Source organism: Rhinolophus ferrumequinum, chromosome 18, assembly GCF_004115265.2.
Source record: "Rhinolophus ferrumequinum isolate MPI-CBG mRhiFer1 chromosome 18, mRhiFer1_v1.p, whole genome shotgun sequence".
In the NCBI taxonomy this organism is placed as follows: Eukaryota; Metazoa; Chordata; class Mammalia; order Chiroptera; family Rhinolophidae; genus Rhinolophus; species Rhinolophus ferrumequinum.
The window spans coordinates 50,157,848-50,178,349 of NC_046301.1; the positions used below are offsets into that span (position 1 = coordinate 50,157,848).

At 46.8% G+C, this 20,502-nt stretch overlaps 1 protein-coding gene across 1 annotated transcript in view; it reads left to right on the top strand.

Moving 5' to 3' along the window:
* The first annotated feature begins 232 nt into the window (after positions 1 to 232).
* NWD1 (NACHT and WD repeat domain containing 1) overlaps positions 233 to 20,502 on the top strand; it is a 59,829-nt gene continuing 39,559 nt past the window's right edge. The window contains 7 exon segments of the mRNA XM_033135544.1: positions 233 to 560; positions 2,927 to 3,114; positions 7,014 to 7,062; positions 7,065 to 7,099; positions 8,953 to 9,069; positions 13,939 to 14,236; positions 17,688 to 18,960. Of these exon segments, the coding sequence (XP_032991435.1) occupies positions 3,103 to 3,114; positions 7,014 to 7,062; positions 7,065 to 7,099; positions 8,953 to 9,069; positions 13,939 to 14,236; positions 17,688 to 18,960 (1,784 nt within the window). The 5' untranslated portion in view covers positions 233 to 560; positions 2,927 to 3,102.

Here is a 20,502-nt window from a genome sequence, read left to right on the forward strand (position 1 = left end):
CATTTGCTATATTGACTACATTAGCCTGGCACATAACAGTTAACCACCGAATTTGGCTAAGTGCCCAGTTTAGCTGGGGCCTGAGAGCCACACAATTTCTTTCATTATTCCAGTTGCTGGGGGAATTGGCAGGGAGAGACCTGCTGATTATCTAAGACAAAAGTTACTAGGATTGCTGGGGGCTTGCTTTCTGGCCAGCACTGGGCCCAAAACCTTTCTTTTCCAACCTACTTCCCCAGAGGATTCTAAACTGTCCCTTCTACCACCAGCAGGAGTTAGAGGGAGGCTGGAACTCCCAAGACAAACCAGAAGGCAGTCGCTGCAAGGGGCTTCTGTCTTTTCCGAGGAAGTTCAGTCCGGCTTGGTTGTCTGCAGCGACAAACAGGAATTGAGAAAGATGGATTGTTGTAGGTGAGTCTGTTGATGTGACAGTTATTTGCTGAGCACCTACTATGTGCCAGGCATGCCAACCTTGCCAGACAAGATCCTCATACTTGTAAAGTCACGTTTTCTTGGGAACGACAAGCAGTAAACAAGCAAAGAAGAAACATCAGCTGGTGGTGAGTATGTACTGTGCAGAGAATTAAAATAGGTTGATGGCATCAGAGTGACTTGGGAGGTCACTGAGTAATGAGATGGTCAAGGAGAGCCTCTCAGGAGGTGCCATTTAAGCTGAAATGTGAAAGACGTGAAAGGACCAAGGATAGAGCATTCGTGGCATGTCCAAAGGCCCTGAGGCTAAAATAAATTGGCTATGTTAGACCAGAGGCATATTCTTCCCCCTAGTAAACATTGGCATTGTCTGGAGGTAGTTTTGATTGTCACAACTTGGGGCAGGGGATGGTCTGCTCCTGGAATCCAGTGGGTCAAAGCCAGGAGGCTCCTCAGCATCCTACAGTGATAGGACAGATCCCACTGCAGAGAATGAGCCAGTCCAGATGTCGGCATGCTGAGACTGGAAAAGTCTGGGCTAGAGGAATAGAAAGAAAGCCTAGTGTGAATGTGGAGGTCAAAACCTCTCATCTTCTTATGAACGTCAGGAGGTGGTAACGTGGCCGTGCACTGGAGTGGGGTCACATCCGAGGGATGTACTGGGGACTCAGAGACACGGGGAAAGGAACAGAGATTTCAGGAGAGGCAAATTCAAGGTCAGGAGACTGATGAGGAGGGCTAAGATAAGGCCTCGACTGACGCTGGGACTTAGGTGAGGTCAGCAGGGTGTGGCTAAACCTGGGTGGATTGTGGGAAGGTGGTGGCTGGACGGCCAGGCTGGCTTTGAGGGTCTCTGGAGGAGATGGAGCCAGTCCAGTACTTGCTCCCTGACTCTCTGCTTCCAGGCTAGAGAGAACGTTTTCACTCTGAGCCTCCGTTTCCTCTTTCATAAAATGGTGAGAGTCAACCCTACATCACAATATGTGTCAGGTCTGTGCAGGAAAGGACTAACTCAGCAGGCCTGGGTTGTCCATACCCTGCACATGAAAGCTTTGGCCCTATCTCAGCTCCTGGGAGGTGTTCTTTAAGCCCTGGATGTGTCCTGCCTAATAAGAGGATCTTTGTTTACCTGGGGGCCTTGGGACATGCCAGGCAATCTATGCGAACATTGTGACGTATAATGGGGTCATTGGTATCAACTGAACCTCTGGAGGGGCTGGAGACTGAGATCAGCCATGTCTTTATAACCAACACCCAGAGAAACCTTGGACACGATGGCTGGGTGAGCTTCCCTGGTTGGTGGGGCACCATGTGTTTTGTCATACATCGTTGCTCTGAGAATTAACTGCTGTCCACGTGACTCCACTGGGAGAGGACACCCAGAGCTCAGGCCTGGTCTCCCCTGGGTGCCGCCCCATGCACCCCTTCCCGTGGCTCACTTTAATCGGTATCCTGTGTGAGTGTGTATATGTGTGGCTGCCTCAAAGAGGCCCTCACCAACTACCCAATGTTGAGCAAAAACTGCTTGGTCATCTTTTTCATGAAACCCATGTTGGACTTATCGTACATTTAAGGTCTCCCTTCAGTTCCCTCTGTTTTAGTGATAAAACATTTACAAAAGGAAGGGGACATCAAAGAGACATTGAGGGTAGCTGTTTTATTTAGAAGAGGCATCTTGGAGCTCGGAAAGACCACCAGGAATGCATCCTTTCTGTGATTGACTAGCGTTTAACATTGAAAATAATACATTTAAAATGGTCAGCATAAAGTGATATAAAAACTCGTACAGATGGTCCCTGACTTACGATGGTTTGACTTACATTTTTTGGCTTTACGGTGGTGCAAACGTGATATGCATTCAATAGAAACTGTACTTCGCATTTTGAATTTTGATCTTTTCCCGGGCGAGTGATACGTGGTGCGATACTCTCTCCAGATGCCGGGCAGTGGCCAGGGAGCCGCAGCTGCTAGCCAGCCATGCGATCCTGAGTGCAGACAACAGATACTTTGCAGTGTGGTATTAAGTGCATTCTTGACTTAAAATATGTTCAGTTTACAAGGGGTTTATTGGGAATGAACCTCACCATAAGTCAAGGAGCATCCATATAACGAAAAGTCAGTTTCCCTTCCAATCAAGGCCTCTAAACTCTCTACCCAAAGCCAACCACGGTTAACCTGTGTCCTTTCACTGTAACAAACTGTAACTGTGAGTAGAACAGCTTTCCCGAATCCCGTGAGTCCTTCTAGTGAATCCTCGATTGACGGCGGTCTTAGGGACCCCTGAATGACAGGGTCTTTCCTGGGCAGACAAGGCAGGGAAGGTAAGTTGAGGCAGAGAAGCAAAAGGTGTGGAAAAGCTCAAACTATTCGTTTGAACTGATACCACTATTTATTGAGTGTCCGCATGTAAAGTGGGGAGTTTACATACCTATTTCCCAAACGCCCGTGCACATTTTTTTATCATGGACATTTGGGCATTCATCTTGATTTCCAGGGATGTTGTGCTTCCTTACATGTTGCACCCAAGGTGAGTGCCTCGCTCTCCTCACCCTAGCCCACCGCTAAGGGGGCCACCATTTCACAGCCGATGCAGCTGATGTCCTGGGAGAGAGGCCACCTGCTTGAATCCTCCAGGGAGGCAGTGGAGGAGCCGGCATTCCCACCAGGCCCATGGATGCCGAGGTATGCCTCCCTTCTAGCCGTGGTTTGTTAATATGGACAGGTGGGTGGGCAGGACTTACATCACCAGGGCATTTTTCCATCAGGTCTAATTATGAGAAGGTCTTTTCCTGGTCATACAGCCATGTTTTTGATTATTTTTCCTCAGCTTTATTAAGGTATAATCGACATATAACATCATGTAAGTTTAAGGTGTACAACGTGTTGATTTGATGCACGTGTATATTACAAAATGGTTACCATCGTACGTTAACTATCACCGCTATCACGTCGTATAATTACCATTTCTTTCTTGTGGTGAGAACATGTAAGATCTAATCTCTCAGCAAATTTCAAGTATATAATCCAGTATTATTAACTAGAGTCACTATGCTGTACATTAGATCCCCTGGAACTAATTCATCTTATAATTTGAAGTTCGTAAACTTCAACCCACATCTCCCCATTTCCCTCACCTCCCCACCCTCCAGCCCCCGGTAACCACCATTCTACTCTGTTTCTATGAGTTTGGCTTTTTTAGATCCCACCTATAAGTGAGATCATACAGTATTTGTCTTTTTCTGTCTGCCTTATTTCACTTAGCATAATGCCCTCGAGGTCCATCCATGTTGTTGCAACTGGCATTTTCTTCTTATTATTATTGTTATTAATATTAATATTATTATTTCAAAGACCACTTCTCAGTTTGATGTGGGCAGGTTCCTAACTGCCCCTGGAGACTTGCTAATCTCCCTTCTTTTCAAAGAGAGCCAGCCTCGGGCTCCAGGCCACCTGCATGCGAGGAGATCTGGCTCGAGTCAATTGCATGCTGGTTTCTCAGTTTCTCAGCACTGCTGACGTTTGGAGACAGATAGTTCTCTGTGGCAGGGACTGTCCTGTGCATGTAGTGTGTGGAGCTGCATCCCTGGGCTCCACCCACTTGAAGCAAATAGCTCTCCCTCCCCCAGTCATGACAACCAAAATGTCTCCAGACACTGCAAGTGTCCCATGGGGAGCAGAATGGCCTCCAGCTGAGACCTGCTGGTTTACATAGTACGGAGGTGCTGGACCTCCTTGGAAGGGTCAGCGAGCACAGAATTGAGTGGGGAGTTTCTCTAAGTGTTCATCCTTCTGGCCCGCCCTACCAGGGCTGGGCACGGCTCCCAGCATCCCACAGCCTCCCTCTGCACACCTGGGCCCAGGCTCAACTTTCATGGAGCCCCAAGGGACCCAGGTGTTCGAGAGGCTGGTTGGTCCCCAAGCCCCAACGCTGAGTGCCAAGAAACTGCAGTTGCTGTGGCGACCGCTGATCTCTTAGGGTAAGGAGCTGGTTGGTTGAGGGGCAAAAGGCTCTGGTGCCTGGAGTAGCCAACATTCGAGGGCCTTGGCTGGGAGGCCACTGTCTAACAGCCTCCTGTGAGCGTTTGCAAACCAAGCGGAGCGGTGGGGAACAGTTGGTTCAGCTCTCCAAGGGTGCTGGAGGTGACGGCTGCAGGTCACCGAGGGGGCCTTGGAGGGTGAGACAGGCACCCCACTCCAGATGGCCTTGCATAGCTGGCCTCTCAGGAAGGCCACCAAGTCACTGGCGTGAGGTGTCTGAGACCTAGTCCCTTTCCCGGGGAAGGATTGCCCAGGTGGCTGGGCAGCATGAGCGCGGGTCCCCTTAGCCCAGGCACCTGCCGGCGGCTTCTCCAGGGTCAGGTAGGCCCCCTCCCAGCGCCTCCATCCAGCAGTGTGGCAATCTTCATCAGCTCCGTGGTCTCAGGTAAGGGGCAGGGAAGGGCTTGGGTTTTAGAGGTAAGTAGGCACTCTCGGGGGTGCCAGGGCAATGGGCATGGCCTATAGGGTCCTCCAAGAGACCTGGATGCGAATGCAGCCTGGCCAGTGACCCATGTGGGAACTGGTGAGGGGGAGCCTCCCAGACCCTCTGTTTCTTCTTCGATAATCCAGGCTGAGAGCCTGACTGGATAGAGTTACTGTAAGTGGCAAACGATATTGCAATTAACATTTATGATGAACACATTACCTACTAGACTTAAAAAGTGCCAGAGTCTTCCCATGGCTACAAGACCCTGCACGGCTGGGCTCTGCTCACCTCCCATCTTTATCTCATATGATCCTCTTGTCACCAACATGTCACACTGGGCTCTGGCAGGTCCTGGAACCCATGAAGCCTCAAGAGCTGTAGTTATTTAATTTATGTATTTGTTTAATGCCTGGCTCCTCCCACCAATCTGCAAGCTCGGTGAGGGCAAAAACTACATAGAGTGGTGTGCTGGCAAATGTTTAATAACCTGTTCTCCAAAAATTAAAAAATAAAACCCCCAGAAAACATAAAACACCTGATTTGTACTGCCCAACAATTTACAACAATTTCCATGATGTAATTCCTCCCACCACAGTCAATTTCGAGGTGCCAATGTGACTTCATAACCATGCAGTCAGGAAAGGCTGTGCGGTGGCCCACCCCCCTCTACTATTTTTCTGTTACAAAAGCAATAGCAGTAAACAGAAAGAGCGGAGCTCATGGCCGACTATAGTAAAATAACTTGGAAGTCGTGAGCTTTGAGCATTTGCCATCTCTGCTTTTACAATAATGTATTCCATCGTAAGTTCAGATCATTTCATTTTTCATAGTGTCTGTGCCAACAACTGGCTCACAGTATTCATGAAAATACAGCCATCAGCCCTCCCAAGCAGCAGGGGCCAGCTCTGGCATACCACGTTATTTGTGTTAATATATATCTCATTTGCCATTGTGCCCTTGATCTTAGCAGTGTATATACCTAAAGAAACTTCCCAGTTGATATTTTGTGGACAAATATAAATAACCTGTGGGATTTATAAGAGAGGCATGGGAAGCGGGGGGACAGATCCGCAATGGGTGTCCAGGTCAGCTCCCATGGCAGGACCTGGGTGGTTTCCTTGTACCAGTGGCTTTGGGAGTCTTTTTTAGGACACTAATGTGACCTCCCCCGGCCACGTAGAGAAAAAAAAATTGTTCTTCTACACCTACGTTGCACTAGGTACTTTTACTTTTAAGATGCAGTGATTCAACCAACGCTTATTGAGTGCCTGTGTTGAGTGCTGAGAAGTCAGTAACGGCCAAGACAAGAAGTTCTTGATTTTGGGGAGCTCGCAGCCCTGCAGAGCAGAGGCATCAACCCATTTTACAGAGGGGGAAACTGAGGCCAGCCCTAACACTTGGCATCGGGCCACACAGTGAAGTCAGTGATGGAGAAGGTCTTAGAATCCAGGTTTACCCTGGGTAGGGATGCCAGATTTAGCAAAAACAGAAAACCAAAACAGCAGCAAAACCAGGACATCCTGTTAAATTTCATTTTAGATAAACCATAAATAATCCCTTTCTATAAGTATATCCCAAATATTGTATGGAAGGAACATACTTCTGCTAGCTAATGATTTGTTGTTTATCTCACATGCAGATTGAACTGGGTTTATCAATACACACGATTGCACGGAATGGGACATACGCCAACAAATTATTTGTTGCTTATCTGAAGTTTAAATTAAACAGGGTTTATCCAAAATGCAAATTTATCCAAATAGTGCATAGAATGGGATATACTTATGCTCTTAACTTATTCATTGTTTATCTGAAATGCAAATTTAATGAGTGTCCTGTATTTTATATGGCACCCTAACCCTGGGCAACCAACCACCCTGGTTAGCTGGGAATGCAGGGTTTCCTGGGATGTGGGATTTTTAGTGCTGACACAGGGAAAGTCCTGGGCAATCTCGGTGGTTGGTCTCCTCAGGTTCACGTCATGTGTTTGTATCTTTTGATTTGCTGTGAAGGGCCCCAGCCTGAGTAGAGGGCGAGTGAAGCTAAGAGCAGAGCCACAGGCCAGGGAAGAGTTCTGGGTTCTTCTATCTAACACCCTCCATGCCATTCCTTGCAGATATGGATGCAGAGAGAGAAGCTCTGCAGAGCACTGCGTACCCCGAAGTGCAGACCTTCTGCCAGAAGCACGGCCTGATGTTTGAGGTAATCACCTGCCCGCTTCTTACTGCCTCAGTTTCCACTGCCCGGAAATCAGAAATGAGGGTGTACCACCCAGGCAGTCACACAGGTCCCTAGCTCCGAGGGACCCCATGCTTGGTTTAACGCTTTCCTGCTGAACCTTGAAATTCATGATTTTTCAACAAGAGACCCACATTTTCTTTTTGCAGTGGACCCTTCAAATTCTGTAGCTGATCCTGGCAATGGGCCGGGGAGATAAAAGTCCCCTGAAAAGACAGGTGGAGGGATGATGGCTGTGGTTAGCACAGGCCGTATGGCGCAGTGCTAGGAGCAGACACCTGGGGACCTGCTTCTTGCGCATGTCACTGTTTTGTTATTTTTTTCCTGCCCTCCTGGCCTTCTCTGCACTGGGGCAGCTTCAGTGGAGTCTAAGAGGGCTGTGGTATATGCTGGGTGGACGATGAGGTGTGGGGTGCACCTTTGTCTGGATTGCAAGGGTGTACCTGCTGTTCATCGTCGTCACGGGCCCCAAACAGAGTCTCCTACAGCTCTCACACCAGCTCTCAGTGGGGCTGTCACTGCTCGTACGTTTTGATATAGAAGCTGACAAACCATCTTTAGAGGCTCAGCTTCAGTGGCCGCTGCCTCCTTGCCATTTATGACAGTGGTTCGAAGGCCCCTGGATTATGAGATACGCCATCCTTGACACAGATGAGAAAGAAGTGTTGCTGGGAATTTGACTCTGCCCGCCACTGAGCATGAGACACTGCTCAACGGCAGAGGCACTAAAAAGGAAAACTTATGAGCTGAGAACTCATGAAACTCCCAGGCCCCTCCTTTAATGTCCACACGGTGCCAGCTATGTGACAAGCGCTGTAAACACCCTCCACTCAAAGGCAGGGAGAGCAAGGTTCTTGCCCGAGGCTGGTAGCTGACCCTTTTTCCTCCTCTCTTTCTTCCTCCATTCACATTCAGTACTGTGAACTTTTCACCCTATGCTCTAGTTCATTAGAAATTGAGGTCTTTCCCTCTGGGTGAAAGAATTTGGGGAGGTAGGGACTATTCTGAGTCCCGTTCTCCCCACTTCCTCATCCCAGTCTCCACGGGCTGCTTGAATTGAGCCATTCTGCCAGCCTCCCTCTGACTAGCAGGCAAAAATGGACCGCAAGCGTGTGGTTGCCAAGGAGACTTTGCCACATCTGATTTTGGCCAAATTAAACACCCTCCTTTGCAAAGAAAGCTCTGCAAACAAGCGTGGACATGTCCTCGCTTTAAAAGGAGCAGTTTGAAAATGCCCAAGGTCTTAAAAAACTTTCAAAAATGTTTTTAAGTAAATTTTGATTTTGGAATTTAGATTTACAGGAAAGTTGCATAGGGTACAGAGTTCCCATATACCCCACACCCAGTTTTCTCCCCGAATGTGAACATCTTACTTTATTAGGGCGCATTTGTACAACTAAGAAATTGATACTGGTACGTTGTTATTAACCAACCTCCTCATGTTATCCAGATATCACCAGTTCTTTCTGCTTTAGGACCCTGTCCAGGGAACCCCATTGCATTTAGTCGTCACGTCTCCCCAGTCTTCTCTGGTCTGGGATGGCTCTTTGGTCTTTCCTGGTTGATCATGACCTTGGCGTTCTTGGGAAGGACTGGCCTGGTATCCTGCAGGATGCCCCAATCTAGGTCTGCCTGGCATTTTCCTCATGATTACCCTGGGGTTATGGGTTTCATTCAAGTTCTTTTCATCCAGACATCCCCCTTTGGGGAGAGGCTGTCAACATTTATTGAAAGAAACTTTATGCTTTTGTGAAAGGGAATTGAAAAACTCATCCATCCTGCTACCTCCCTGACAAACCCACGCTTGCAATCTCCAGGTCGTTGATCTGAGGTGGGGTATTCGGAACACCGAGGCCACTGACCACATGACCACAGACCTCTGCTTGGAGGAGCTTGACCGGTGTCGGAAAACATCCCTAGGGCCAGCTTTTGTTGTGAGTGTCTCGGGAGGGATGGGACCGCTCTTACTTCTAGCACCATGATATGACTCTTGCTTCCTAGCCAGACCCACCAGTGGAGGGACATGGGTGGCATTTCTGCAATCGTACCCAAGTGCAATGGCCTGCACATGGCAGACATTGCTAATGGTTCATAGCACCTTTTCTGCAGAGCTAGCTGGGATCCAGACATTAGCAGTCAAGTGGAAGCTGCAGGTGAGTTGGAGAGCAGTGTTGAAGCCCACCCCAGCTTTCCCACCCCCTCTACTTTGAAACTTTGTCTGGAACCAAGGAAAAGGTGGACACCCACAGGGTATTTGGAATTTTTTTCTCCCTTGTGCCCCATGGTATTGGGAGCAGACTCTGTGGCCCCTTCTGAAGCCTGCCTCAGGGGCAAAGTTCCTTCGACTCTAGACGAGGTCAATTTTCACCTGGTCTTCTCTCCTCCCCTCCCAACTATACCCCCTTTGTTGCCAAAACAACCCACAGCTCACAAGGAACTGTTTGAGCTTTGATTGACAAATGATATTCCAGAGTTTTGATTTATTACACCACCAAGATACATCCAAGAACTATGACATTTTGGCAAAGAAATCCTAGAGCAGGGATCAGCAAACCCAGCCCACTGCCTGTTTTCATAAATAAAACTTTATTGTTATGCAGCCACGCCCCTTCCTTTACATATGGTCCATGGCTGTTTTCCAGCTACAACTGCAGAGCTGAGTAGCTGGGACAGAAGCTGTCTGGCCTGCAAAGCTGAAAATATTGGCTCTCTGGCCCTTGACAGATAAGGTTTGCTGACTTCTGTCTTGGAAAGTAAAAAGGGAAAAAGCCAAGAAAGTATCTTTGCCCAACACACCTTAATCACAAAGTAGCTTTGAGCAGCTCCCAATAAAGAGAAATCTCCTCTATACCTCTCCTGGAGACAAGAATGTAGAATGTAGGAGAGTATGGTCCCATTATAAAAGCTCTTTTCTAGGGGAATAAAGAGAACCATTTAAGGCCCGTTTGGCCTTAGATTTGTACTGCCCAGTGCGGTAGCCACGAACCACACGTGGCAATTTTAAGTTAAATTACTTAAAATCGTAGAAATAAAATTTCATTTTCTCAGTCCTACCAGCCACATTGCAATGGCAAGGGGCCACCATAATGGATGGCACAGATGAGAACACGTCCAGCAGTGTGGAAAGTTCTAGTTCTGCCTGAGAGATTAGGCCTCCCTAAAAGACACAAAGGTCTGGGCAGGGTGTGTGAGAAGCTTTATTATATATTAATTTTTATCTATACAACCGGGCTTGCATTTTCATTCTTTTGCTCTCGGATTTCTTGGTATGTTGGCACCACTTTTTTCCTCTTTCTCTTTTTCCCCAGTTTTCTTGAGATATAATTAACATACAGCACTGTGAAATGATTACTACAATACGTTTAGTTACTTTCCATCATCTCGTGTAGATTAAAAAGTGTAGATTAAAAAGAGAGAGAGAGAAAGAAAGGAATCTTTTCTTCCTTGTTATGAGCACTCTCAGGATCTATTCTCTTAGCAACTTTCCAATATCCCACATATCATTGTTCACTACTGTCATGTTGTAATTACATCGCCAGGACTCATTTATCTTGTAACCAGAAGTGTGGACCTTTGAACTGCTCTGTTTTAATTATTATTGCTTTAAACTGCATCCTAACATTTGGAAGGCTCTACACTCCTTGTGCATCTCCCTCACAAATTATTCCCCAATCTTCTCATTTAGTTTTCTAAATGAGCCTGACGGTTGATCATTTTGTTAAGTTTCAAAGAAAAAAAAAATTCTTAAAGGAAAAAGGGAGATGGGGAGAAAAAGAACTCCAGGGGGAATTCGATTTTGCAACCCAAACTGCTGGCAGCAAAAAGCACAACGCAGCCTCCAGGTGACATGGGGGACAGCAGGATGATCTCTGAGCTTCCCCCAGACCCCACCGGCCCAGGGACCTTGCACATCCTTCCAGGAGGGCTCATTGGGTGGCCAAGGACCTCTACCCACTTCCTGCTTTTCTCCTGTACCAGGCCTCACCCCTCTGTTGTCTGAGAGTCAGGGCTTCATTCTCCTTCAGTGGCTTTGATTTGGGGGACTTTCCATGAAAATCGGAGCTGCGCTGGAGGCCCTGGGAGAGCCTTCTCTCTGGTAAATAAGTCATTAGGAGGCATGGCAGGGGATGCTCCCCAAGCACTTCCTTCTTACGGTCCTGGGTCTCTTTGGGCCACCTGAAGCTCCAGCGTCTCCTGACGACTTCTTCATCTCCTTTCCAGCTCTTCCTGCTCCCCTTGCTCTGGTCCCACAGACATAAGCATTTTTTTTTCCTTAACCATCTGTCTCCTTAAGATCTCCGGTCTGTTGTTGGCTGGTGACTCCTTTTCCAACTTCTCTTGTTCCATCGAGGCTGTCACTGCTGGGAAGGCCCCAGGAGGGAGAATATCGTCCTCATCAACATCCAGCTTCCATTTATCCAGGTTTCCCGGGTGCACACGCCTGGAATATTCTGGAACAACCCAATGAAGAGGAGAGGGGTGCTTGCTTCCATTTTATAATGAGGAAACTCAAGACTTTGGGCCCGGTGTCCTAGGCCTGATTCTCTCGTGTTCCAGTTTGTCCTTTGTCCAAATGTGTCAGGGCAGAGAGAGGGCCTTCTAGTATTCTTGGCACTAGAACCAAAATCTTAGGGCCTCACCACACCCTACAAAATCTTGCCCACGGAACAGCCTAATCTTCCTCCACTGCTGCCTCCTTCTTGGTGCTTCAGCCTCCCTGGCTTTCCTGCACTGAACAAGCAGGAGTTTCCCCTGCTTGTACGGGTCTGCACTTCCTGCCACAGGGTCTCAACACATGCTGTTTCTGCTGCCAGCCAGGCACTCTGCCCAGTGTTCTCTTCTCAGATCTTCTTCTGCGGCTGGATCCTCACTTCCTCAGGGGGAGTTCCCTGACTCCACGGCCCACATGTGCTTTCTTCCTAGCACTGGGTCAGCTGCACTTTGACAGGAGTGTCATTCTTGGATTGATGACCAAGACCATCCTGGTCACAACTGTCTCTTGAGCAGCTGTCGTGGGCTTGGCTCAATAAATATTTGGGGAATGACTGTGCTCAGAACTCAGAGGTTCCACCCTGGGACCTGACCCTCCACCCCCACCCCTTTCCCAGTTGGCCCTTTTAAACCCATGACCTCAGACCAGTTCCAATTTGGCACCATCCCTGGGGCCTCAGTTTCCACACCTAACAAGGAGGGAGCAGGAGTTTGGGTTTTCTAAAGCCGGCTGCAGGGGCTGGGATTAGGGTGAGGAGAGTGAGGCATTCACCTCTAGCACAAAATTTAAAGGGACACCAAAAGTCTTAGTTATCAAGATAAATATTTTAATGCAATGTTGTTTTTTTAAATACAAAAATTGATCCAAAAGAAACAAAAATATCAAAATTCTAAACAAAGACAGTATCCTTCTTGCACTTTTGAGACCCACTTTCACCTCTTTCTCATCAAGCCCTGCTCCCTGGCTGCCGTTAGGGACAGTCCTGCCCCCAGGGCCACATGATAGCCTGATATTTGGGCAGAGCCAACAGAGGCTGTAGCTATTCCTGGGACAAGCCAGTACCTACATATGGGGAGCTACAGTTTTCTCGTATGTACAGTTAGGGGGAGTCGGAGAGTCTTTGGGTTGCTGGAACAAATCACCACAAACTGGTTGGCTTAAAATGACAGAATTTATTGTGGTCTAGAGGCCGGAAGTCTGAAATCAAGGTATCAGCAGGGCTGTGCTCCTTCTTAAATTTCTCGGGGAGAATTTTTCCTTGTCTCTGCCAGCTTCTGAGGGCTCTAGGTGGTCCTTGGTCTGTGGCTGTATCACTCCAAATCGCTGGCTCTGCTGTCATATCCTCCTCTTTTGTTTGTGTCAACTCGCCCTCTGCCTGTCTTTTATTAAAGACTCTTAGGATTGCATTTAGGGCCTATCTGGATAACCCAGGATAATCTCTCCAGCTCAAGACCCTTAATTTAATCACATTGGCAAAGACCCTTATAATAGGCAGGGGTCTCCAGCGAAACAGAACCAATAGGATAGATAGATAGATTGATAGATGATAGATAGATAGATAGATAATAGATGTGCTATAGGTATAGCTATAGATTAGATGGAAATAGAGATAGACAGGAGATTTGTTGTAGAAATTGGCTCATGTGCTATGGAGGCCGAGAAGTCCCACCACCTGTTGTCTGCAAGCTAGAGACCCAGGAAAGCCGGTGGTGTAATTCACTCTGAGTCCTGAGCCCTGAGAATTGGGGAGCTGATGGCATGAATCCTGATCTGGGTCTGAATACCTGAGAACCGCTGTCTAAGAACAGGAGAAGACAGGAATTTGCCCTTCCTCCTTCTTTTTGTTCTTTTGGGCCCTTGATGGACTGGATGAACCCCCCTGCATTGGGGAGGGCCCCCTGTTTTACTCAGTCCACCAGTTCAAATGCTAATGACCAGCTCTCTGGTGTCCCTTAACCCAGTCAAATTGACACGTATGATTAATCATCACCTTTTTCCATGTAAGGTACATTCACAGGTCCAGGGATTGGGTCTGGATATCTTTGGGGCAAGGGCCACTGTTTAGCTACCACAGAGGGTTTCCCAAGCAAAACATTCTGTGATGCTTGGAGCTCAATCAAATTCCAAATTTACCAGTCCCATGTGCCATGCTTCCAGGTACTTCCACACGCAGGTGCCATAAGTCTCTGCCTGCACGTCTTAAGGTAATTGTTGCTATGGCACAATTTTTAGGGGCCTGGCGTGCCTCACTCAGGGTCACAGAGCTAAGAGCCAGAGCCGAGATTTGAAACTGTGCCCCTCTCTCTGCCAGGCCCTCCTAGGTGACCAGTATGGTCCCTGTCCGGTCCCCACACTGATCGAAGAGAAGGAGTGGGAGGCTCTGAAGGCCCAGCTGACCACCAGGCCGAGTGACCTAGAGCTGGTGGCTCACCATTTCCAGAAGGACGAGAACGCTGTGCCCCCTACCTACGTGTTGCAGGCTGCGGGCCCCAGGGAGACCCCCAGTCCTGAGGAGGCTACCCTGACCTCTGTGCTTCGCTGTGGAGCCCAGGAGGCCAGGAGGCTGGGTCTCATCACCCAGGAGCAGTGGCATCGCTACCACCGGTCAGGTGAGGCCGTGGGACACCCCTCTGGGTCCACGGGAAATGCCCACGTGCTCAGAATACACTCACATGTTGTCCACATGTCTGTCAATGCCAAGCCGGCCTACCTCCTGGACCCCCGGTTCCAAGGAGGTCATTTTTACGGATGACCCAAGAGAGTCCAGCCCCATTCAGTTAAACCTTGGTCTCTTAAGATCCTCTTCTCCCTCCATGTCTCCTTCCCTTACTCCAGGGAGCCCCTGGCTTTGGGGGACGTGTTCTAGGATGACCACCATTTCTGTTTGCCTGGGACTGAGAAGCTCCCAGGATGCAGGACTGTTAGGACCGACCCCAGGCCAGTCCTGGGGAAACTGGATGAGTGGATCCCTCTGTGTTAGCCGAAGTCAGCCCCTGCTGAGGACTCGGAGTTGTCTGGCCTTGCTGCCCCTGTCTCAGAGGTGGAAACTGAGGCGCAGGAAGGCGGAGTCTCATTTGCCCAGGGTGACAGTAGGGATTTGACCCTGTGACTGTTGAGGCCATCACCCAACTCCCATCTGGTCCCTCACCTCTCACCTCTCACTCCACCCTCTTCTCCCACCATCCTCTACTCCAGATACCAGAAAGATTTTTCTAAATATGCAGCGTGATCAATCCATTTCCCACGTTTCCTGCCAGCAAGAAATGGGTTATTATTGTTCATGGGTTAGTAACATGTCAGTTTGTGAGTTACTAGTATGTCAATTTATATTATTAAACATACTAAATATATGAATTTATTAAAAATATTAAATATATTAGTTCACTTATCAACATATTAAATACAGGAATTTATATTATACTAAAATTTAGTATATTATATTACACTAAAAATATTAAATATATTAATTCATTTATAAACATTAAATGTATGAATTTAATCTTATTAAAATATACTGGTTATTATATGTTATCTATTACTGAAATATTAAATACATGAATTTATTCATCAACATGTTAAATATATGAATTTATATTATGAATATATTAAATATGTGGATTTATGTTATAAACATATTGAATATATTGACTTATTTAAAGATATGGAATGTAGTAATTTATAGTAATAGGATTTTAATTTTATTAAAATATATCAATTATATTTATTATCTATTAGATCTATTACATATTAATTCTACTAACGACATATCTATTTTTAAAAATAAACCTTTTTGGGGGGATCATTTTAGATTAACAGGAAAGTTGCAAGGTTATAAAGCTACAAAGATAGTACCGAGTTCCCGTATGTTCTTTGCTCAGATGGGTTAGCATCTTATGTGACCGCAGTACATTTGTTGGAACAGAAATTAACACCGGTACTTAACATCGGTACATGGTGATTAACTAGACTCCAGACTTTATTCAGGTTTCCCCAGTTTTCTCATTAACATTCCCTTTCGGTCCCAGGGCCCCATCCAGGATCCCACCTTTTGTTTAGTCGACATGTCTCCTTAGGCTCCTCTGGTCTGTGACAGTTTCTCAGTCTTTCCTTGTTTTTCACAACCTTGACCATTTTGAGGAGTGCTGGCCTGGTGTTTTATAGAACGTCCCTCACTCTAAGCTTGTCTGGTATTTTTTCATGATTAGACAGGGGTACCTTGATGCCCACCTGACATCACAGGTGATGCTACCTTTGATCCTTTCGTTTAGACTAGGAATGACATATCAATTTTGAATACACTATTTATGTAAATAATGTTAATGGCTACTGTTTACAGAGCACTTACTGTGTTGCTATTTGTTTGCTCTATGACAGGAAGCTAAATGTGCTAATTGCTTTCATGATATATCTGCCATCAGGGCCACATTCAGAGCCTGGCATCTATCTGTACATTGGGATGGGGCTGGATTTGCAGCTCAGCCTGGCCCCTTCCCAGCTGTATTGACTTCTGGAAATCTTAGAGCCTCAGTTTCCTCATTTGTGAATAGGAACTAATCAGAGTTAGTATGTCATGGAGTCATTGTGGGGTCTAAAGGATCTTGTCCCAGCCATGAATTTGTATTCAAGCTCTGAGAAGCAATGTCAAACCTAGCCCGTTAAGAAGTTCCACTTGGAATGAATAAATAAATAAATAAATAAAATAAAATAAAATAAAAAAGTCCCATTTGAAACAACAAGTAGAAACTCCTTGAAAGTAGCAGAAAGCACAAATGCATGTTAGCGACGGTGTCTCTCGGCATATTATTTTCCAGTTGCCTTGCTCAGCTTTCTTTTTTTTTTCCAATGTTTTTATTTTGAAATAGAGATTTGCAGGAAGTTGCAAAAAAAAAAATAAATAATAGAAGGAGATTCCATATATCCTTTACCCAGTTTCCCCCGAAGGTAACATCTTGCAAAACTAGAGTACAATATTCCAACCAAGAAAGGAATAATGTTATAATCCCGAAAGAGCACAACTTTTACAGTCACACCTCTGCATGTGTGCAAATGTGCGTGTGCATGTATTTCATTCTATGCAATTTTATCACCTGTGTAGCTTCGAGTAACCACCACAGTCAATATACAGGACTGTCCCCTCACTGCAAGGTTCCCTCCCGCTCCCCCTTTAGGGGCACAATTACCCTCCCCCACAACCCCCACCCCCTGGCAATGACTATTTCATCTCCTTCACTATAATTTTATGTTATAGAAGATAGAATTGCACATTCTGTAACCTTTTGAGATTGGCTTTGTTCCTTCAGTATAACGTGCTCAGCTTTTCACAAGAATTAGTTCATAAAAAAAAAAACTTCATTAACAGCCTCTCAGGATTGAACTAGTACAGCCATGTCACAGGGGAGGAAACAGAGACTCAGAGAAGTGCAGTGATTTGCCCAAGGTCACAAGTTGCTGGTGATCTTAGATTGGTTCATGCCAAAATTGGGTCCACCAAGGATCCCATTTCAAGACTGTTAGTTGTCTTCCCTTCTGACCTCCATTCACGGGGTTGAGGCAGGTGCGGGGTCACTCCAAGGAGGACTTTTGAGTGGCTCTTGTCTTTAGCTCGGAGACTGAATCCTGTCTCCAAGGGAAGGCCTGGCTTGCTCAGCCTCAGAGAACTCAACGCCTCTGCTGAGTGTACGGTGGCTTCAAAAAGACTCCTCTGGTCTGACTGCTATTTCCAAACAACAGCCTCCAAGGAGGAGTCATTGTGGGCCCTTGGCCCTGGAAAATATGTGTCCTCAGAGCAGCTGCTGCATACTCTGGGACAGGGGTCGGCAAAGCATGGCCCGAGGGCCAAATCCGGCCCACCATTTGTTTTTGTAAATAAAGTTTTATTGGAACATAGTCAAGAGCATTTGTTTGCATGTTGTCTATAGTTATGCCAGGTCACTCAGGCTCATGTTGAGCTTGAGAACCAGTGTCCACATCTCCCGAATGTGTCTCCCAAGTGTCCCCACTCAGGCCAGCTGATGACATAATGATGACCACACTCTCTTCCCATCTCCTCCACTTTTGCAGTCATTGAGTGGGAGATAGAACGGGGCCTGCTGAGCTTGACAGACGGGCACCAGGGGGCCACTGTCTTCCTGAGAGAGATCCAAGACCTCAACAAACACATCCTGGAAGACTGTGCCTTAAAGATGGTGGACCGGCTCCCAGACGGTTGCCTGGACACAGATGCCCACAATCTTCTCAGCAGCCTCAAGGGGCGTATTGATGACATGCAGCCCGGAGTCCTCAAGGCCCACCACTTGCCATGGAGCCGTGACCTGGTGAACCCTAAAAACAAAGCTCACACTCAATACCTGAAGGAGCTGGGGGAGCAGTTTGTGGCCAGGGCTAACCACCAGGTCCTCGAGCGCCTCCGGGAGCTGGAGGCAGGCAGGCAGGAGTTGGCATGGCTCTACCAGGAGATCCGCCACCACTTGGGGCTGAGTGCCGAGGCCACCAAGACCTTCTGTGGACGCCAGGAACTCCTGGCCCAGGTGGGGCAGCGACTCCGGCAGAATGACAGCCACCCCCACACGCCCCTGGTGCTTTTCGGACCCCCAGGCATCGGAAAGACAGCATTGATGTGCAAGCTGGCTGAGCAAATGCCGGGGCTGCTGGGCTGCAAGACGGTGGCCGTCCTGCGGCTCCTAGGGACATCGCAGATGAGCTATGATGCCCGCAGCCTTCTCCAGAGTATCTGCTTCCAGGTGTGCCTGGCCTATGGGCTGCCCCTGCCCCCTGCCCAGGTTCAGGATGCCCATGCCAGGATGGTCCAGTTTTTCCACACCCTCTTGCACACAGTCTCCTGCCGAAACTTCGAGTCCCTCGTGATCCTGCTGGATGCTGTGGATGATGTGGACTCCATCCGCCGTGCTCGGAGGATCCCCTGGCTGCCTCCCCAGTGTCCCCCGAGGGTCCACCTCATCCTTTCGGTCTGCTCAGGGCAGCGGGGAGTTTTGGACACTGTACAGCAGACGATCATGGACCCAGAGTCCTACTGGGAGGTGAAACCCCTCTCTAGCAACCAAGGGCAAGAGATGATCCAGCTCCTGCTAGAAGCCTCCAGGAGGACACTGAGCCCAGGGCAGAGGGACCTGCTCTGGGCCAGCCTCCCGGAGTGCGGGCACCCTGGGCGGCTGAGGCTGGCCTTTGAGGAGGCCCGGAAATGGACCTCCTTCATCATGCCAGCTCCTCTGGCCTCCACGGCTAAGGAAGCCATGCACCAGCTGTGTGCCCGCCTGGAGCAGACCCACGGGCAGCTCCTGGTGGCCCGAGTGTTGGGCTACATTGTGTCTTCCAGGTGAGTCTCTTTTTCGTTCTTTTTTTAAAATCTGGATTAGTTTTATTTTTTATGCTAGTAAACAAAGTTTATGTACAAGAAAAATATAAAACATGTGACACAAAAGTCTCTCTTAAAACTTAACATAATTTGATGTACTAAGTAGCAGCCTAATATACAACTCATACAGTTTAATACATATTACTAAGAAGCTATAGTTGCAATGCATTTTTTTTTGGAAAGGTGCTTTCTGCCCTTCGTTTTTTTATGCATACATAAAATTATTTTAAGTTTTTTTTAAAACAAGGAAATTCTCAGAAAACTTCAAAAGAAAACCTTTCACAGACCTGAAAGTGTTTGATAACATTAATTTGACCTTTATTGTTATCATTTGTTTCAGTATCACCTTGCTCTAGATCATATTTTTGTCTTTTCCACCCATCCCCCACTGCCTCCCCTTTGGCAACTTGCAGCTTGTTCTCTGTATCTATAGGTCTGTTTCTGTTTTGTTTTGTCTATTCATTAGTTTTGTTTTTTAGATTCCACATATAAGTGAAATAATATGGTAGTTGTCTTTCTCTGCTGACTCATTTCACTTAGCATAATACCCTCTAGGTCCATCCATGTTGTTGCAAATGGTAAGATTTCATTCTTTTTCACGGCTGAGTAATATTCTATTGTGCATATATACATATAAACAGAGGGTGCCAAAAACATGTATACACATTTTAAGAAAGGAAAAAACAGTATTAAAATTGTTATACTCAACCTATACCGATAACAGAAGGTGAATACAAGTCATGCATGTACATTTTCTTGGCACCACCCGTGTGTGTGTGTGTGTGTGTGTGTGTGTGTGTGCCACATCTTCTTTATCCATTCATCTGTCAGTGGACACATAGGTTATTTCCATGTCTTGGCCATTGTAAATAATGCTGCAATGAACATAGGGGTACATACATCTTTTTGAATTAGTGTTTTGGATTTCCTTGGATAAACACCCAGAAGTGGGATTGCTGAGTCACATAGTGGTTCTATTTTTAACTTTTTGAGGACCCTCCATGTTGTTTTCCATAGTGGCTGCACCAATTTGCAATCCCACCAGCAATATCCAAGGGTTCCCTTTTCTCGCATCCTGGTTTGTTGATTTATTGATGATAGCCATTCTGACAGGTGATAGTTCATTGTGGTTTTAATTGGCATTTCTCTGATGATTAGTGACGTTTAGCATCTTTTCATATGACTATTGGCCATCTGTATGACCTTTCAGAAATGTCTATTCAGGTCCTCTGCTCATTTTTTAAACAGGTTGTTTGTTTTTTCGTGTTAAATTGTATGAGTTACTTATATATTTTGGATATTAACCCCTTATCGGATATATTGGTGAATATCTTCTCCCATTCAGTAGGCTTTTTGTTTTGTTGGTGGTTTCCTTTGCTGTGCAAAAACTTTTTAGTTTGATGCAGTCCCATTTGTTTATTTTTCATTTTTGTTTCCTTTGCCAAGGAAACTTCATGTTGTTTTCCATAGTGGCTGCACCAATTTCCAATCCCGCAAACAGTA